This window comes from Echinops telfairi, unplaced genomic scaffold (assembly GCF_000313985.2).
Source record: "Echinops telfairi isolate 266 unplaced genomic scaffold, ASM31398v2 ScPeMD7_7425;HRSCAF=8463, whole genome shotgun sequence".
Classification (NCBI taxonomy): domain Eukaryota; kingdom Metazoa; phylum Chordata; class Mammalia; order Afrosoricida; family Tenrecidae; genus Echinops; species Echinops telfairi.
In genome coordinates, this window is record NW_022111325.1 from 810,139 (window position 1) to 813,325 (window position 3,187).

The 3,187-nt window shown below is 51.4% G+C and overlaps 1 protein-coding gene across 1 annotated transcript in view; it reads left to right on the forward strand.

Moving 5' to 3' along the window:
• Positions 1-1,125: 1,125 nt before the first annotated feature.
• Positions 1,126-3,187, forward strand: part of HAX1 (HCLS1 associated protein X-1) — a 3,139-nt gene continuing 1,077 nt past the window's right edge. The window contains exons 1-5 of the mRNA XM_030887870.2: positions 1,126-1,264; positions 1,764-2,017; positions 2,163-2,350; positions 2,775-2,826; positions 2,974-3,080. Coding sequence (XP_030743730.1) covers positions 1,212-1,264; positions 1,764-2,017; positions 2,163-2,350; positions 2,775-2,826; positions 2,974-3,080 — 654 coding nt within the window. The 5' untranslated portion in view covers positions 1,126-1,211. The remainder of the gene's footprint in view (positions 1,265-1,763; positions 2,018-2,162; positions 2,351-2,774; positions 2,827-2,973; positions 3,081-3,187) is intronic.

Here is a 3,187-nt window from a genome sequence, read left to right on the forward strand (position 1 = left end):
AGGAAAAGAAACAGAGGAGATTGGGTGGAAAGGGTCTCAGGAGGAGCTGAAACTTTCAGGAAGAGAAATGGCTTTGTGGGGTTAAACTAGAACTTTAACTGAAAAGTAGCATGTACCATTGGCCGGGACCCATTTCCCTGAGTGTGGTGGGTAGGTACTGCTACGTCTGTTCGGACTCCTACTGGCCCATGCAAAACAGAAAGAAGCACTGCCCAGTCAACAATCAGGCTCCATCTTCACAAACGTTAAAGCTGAGCCCGCTGTTGAAGGCACTCTCAATCCATCTCATTGTTGCCCGCTTTCACTGACATTACCAGCTATGACGTCCCCTAGGCAGCGCCCCCTGAAACATCCAAAGTACGCCAGAGTAATCTTTCCCAGGGGTACACTGGCAGAGCCTGTGTGCAAGCAGAGCCTGCTACTTGTTGGTTCCTGAGTGGGTCTATGGCACATCCATCCGAGTCCATCGGAAGGCCAGGATGGGGAAAGGAAGGTGGGAAATGAAAATATTTACAAAGGGAACCACCCCAAATCCTGCCTTCCCTCCCAGACACTTCAGCCTTCCCTTCCCATGCTCTTACAAATCTGACACCCTGTCGCTTGTAAAGCCTGCTTTTTAAAAAGTGTTAAATACTTTATATATGACATGTCCCCTTAGGGACTGCAGAGGTGAAGTTCCTCTCAGCCTCCTGGCCGCTACTCAACTGGGAGAATTCAATGCTACAAGGTGCTTGACATTTTGTCCATTCCTCTAATATCGGACTGAATCGGGGCGAAGTGACTTCCCATGACTTCCTGGGTGTGTGGAACCCCAGCAGAGGGAGGGGCTCAGCGATCGGGCTCCCCTCTGGCGGCCTTGTCCGGACATAATCGAGGCACCCCTTCGAAACACTTTCCCACAGCAGGGAGAGTCTGGCATGGGAGGGAGGGGGGAGGTTCCTGGAAAAGATAAATCGTTACCACCATCCCTTTCCCCAAAAGGTGGTCTACGAGATCAGGTAAGGATAAAGCCCTTTGAGTTTGAAGTGGCCCGTCTGCCCCGCCCCCGCACGCCCGGTTTACGGTCGCTTTACGACAGTGTCTGGGTCGCAGACTCGCTTTCCGGCAGCGAGATGTGACGTTTCGTTTGCTTCCCGATAGCGAAGCGCCTGCTGCCTGCTGGTGCAAATGGGTCGTAGGTGGTTTTCAAAAGTTCGAGCCCCGGTACTGGAATGAGCCTCCTTGACCTCTTCAGGGGTTTTTTCGGCTTTTCTGGACATCGGAGGTAAGAGTGGGTTCAGGTCGGAAAATAGGTGAATCATTTGAGAAAAGTTTGGCCCTTAACATCCTACTTTTGGAAACCCATCCTCTTCCACACTCCTTCCATTTAGGAAAGGACCGAAGTTACAACTCTCAGCACTCACTGAGACAGCACGACAGTAACTAAGACAGTCGTTAAGAGGAGGGAAAACGGCAACCTTAGGCTTTCTCTACCTGGGGTGATGCAACAGGAGACAATGGGGGGTGGGCTGAGAGGAGCGGGCGAGTGAGCGTGACCTTGGGGTCGGGCAAGAAAAGGCGAGGAAGGGAGATGGGGTAAACGGGAGATGAAGATAAGAACTGAAATCTAACCGCTGCCGTGTTTTGATAGGACAGCCAGTCCTCTAACCCTCCCCCAGCTTCCCAGACGCTCCTTCTGCCTGGCTTTGTCACCCATGAGTAGATTTTAAAACGAAGTGCTTACCGCTGGGAAATCTCGGTAGCCAATCTGCCTCCACCCCCAGCCACAGAGACCCCTTTTTTGGAGGGATGACACGAGATGAGGATGAAGAAGATGAGGATGAAGAAGGAGGTGCCACATGGGGCTATGGGAGCTCCGAGTTTGGGGAGCCCCGGCCCCCAGAAGAATTTGGCTTCAGCTTCAGTCCAGGCGGAGGGATGCATTTCCACCACAACTTCGGCTTTGACGACCTAGTCCGGGATTTCAATAGCATCTTCAGCGAGCTGGGGGCCTGGACCTTGCCATCTCGCCCTCCTGGTGTGTGGAAAACCCTTGGATTCTAGTGGGTTGCGGGTGGGAAAAAGAGGCTACAGGGACTATTAATGAATGAGGAGTACTAGAAAACTGATAACACCAAGGAGGTTCAAAGAGCTGGAGCCCCTTCTCCCCACTCTCTCTGCAGAACTTCCAGGCCCCGAGTCGGAGATGCCTGGTGAGAGACAGCGGAAGGGAGAGACACTTCGGGATTCAATGCTTAAGTACCCAGATAGTCACCAGCCCAGGATTTTTGGGGGGGTCATGGAGCGTGATGCAGGAATTGAAGCCCCCAAACCAGCACCAGACTGGGGCTCCCAGAGACCTTTTCAGAGGGTGAGTATCCCATCTGGCTCTGAAATGGGAACCTGTGGAAGACAACCAATAGTGTATTGAGGAGGAATCCTTGGAGTGTGATCACTAAGGCTGGAGTCTTAGACCCTCCGTTTCGTTTGCATGTCACGTTCTACAATACACTGCTGTAGGTTTTTCTTTGGTGGGCAAAGTGGATGTTCTTTCTCTCTTTGTTAAAAAGCAAAAATCAATGTTCTAGAAGAATTTTTGAGGGAGAACAGAGAAATATCCTAGCAGGAAGGCTTCTTCATAGAGAAATATATAAACGAGCAGGAAAGAGAAAGAGGTGGGTAAATAGAACTATACTGAATAAGTTCCTCCTCCTCTGGGGGAGCGGGGGCTTGGTCTGTGACCCTTCAAGTTTCGGGTTGAAAAGCTGTCTTTTCACCTACTTTGACTTCTGCAGTTTGATGATATGTGGCCTGCGACCCCCCATCCTAGAGCCCGAGAGGACAATGGTGAGTCTAGAAAGAGGGGACATTCACTAGCCCTCTGTTGTTCTGAGTTCCCTCTGGTTTCCCTCCCTGGAGATTCTTCCAGTCACACCTCTCCTTTTCCCCCCTGTCCTGTTCCTCTCTTACTTCTTCATCTCCTTACCCTTGCAGATCTGGATTCCCAGGTCTCCCAGGAGGGCCTTGGCCCAGTTCTACAGCCCCGGCCCAGATCATATTTCAAGAGTGTATCTGTGACCAAGATCACGAAGCCAGATGGGGTGAGTGGGGAGAAAAGGGGGTTTGCACTGGTGTGTATGTGTGTGTGTGTGTGTGTGTGTGTGTGTGCCTGGGCGTGTGTGCACTAGAAACATCTGTGTAAAAAAAC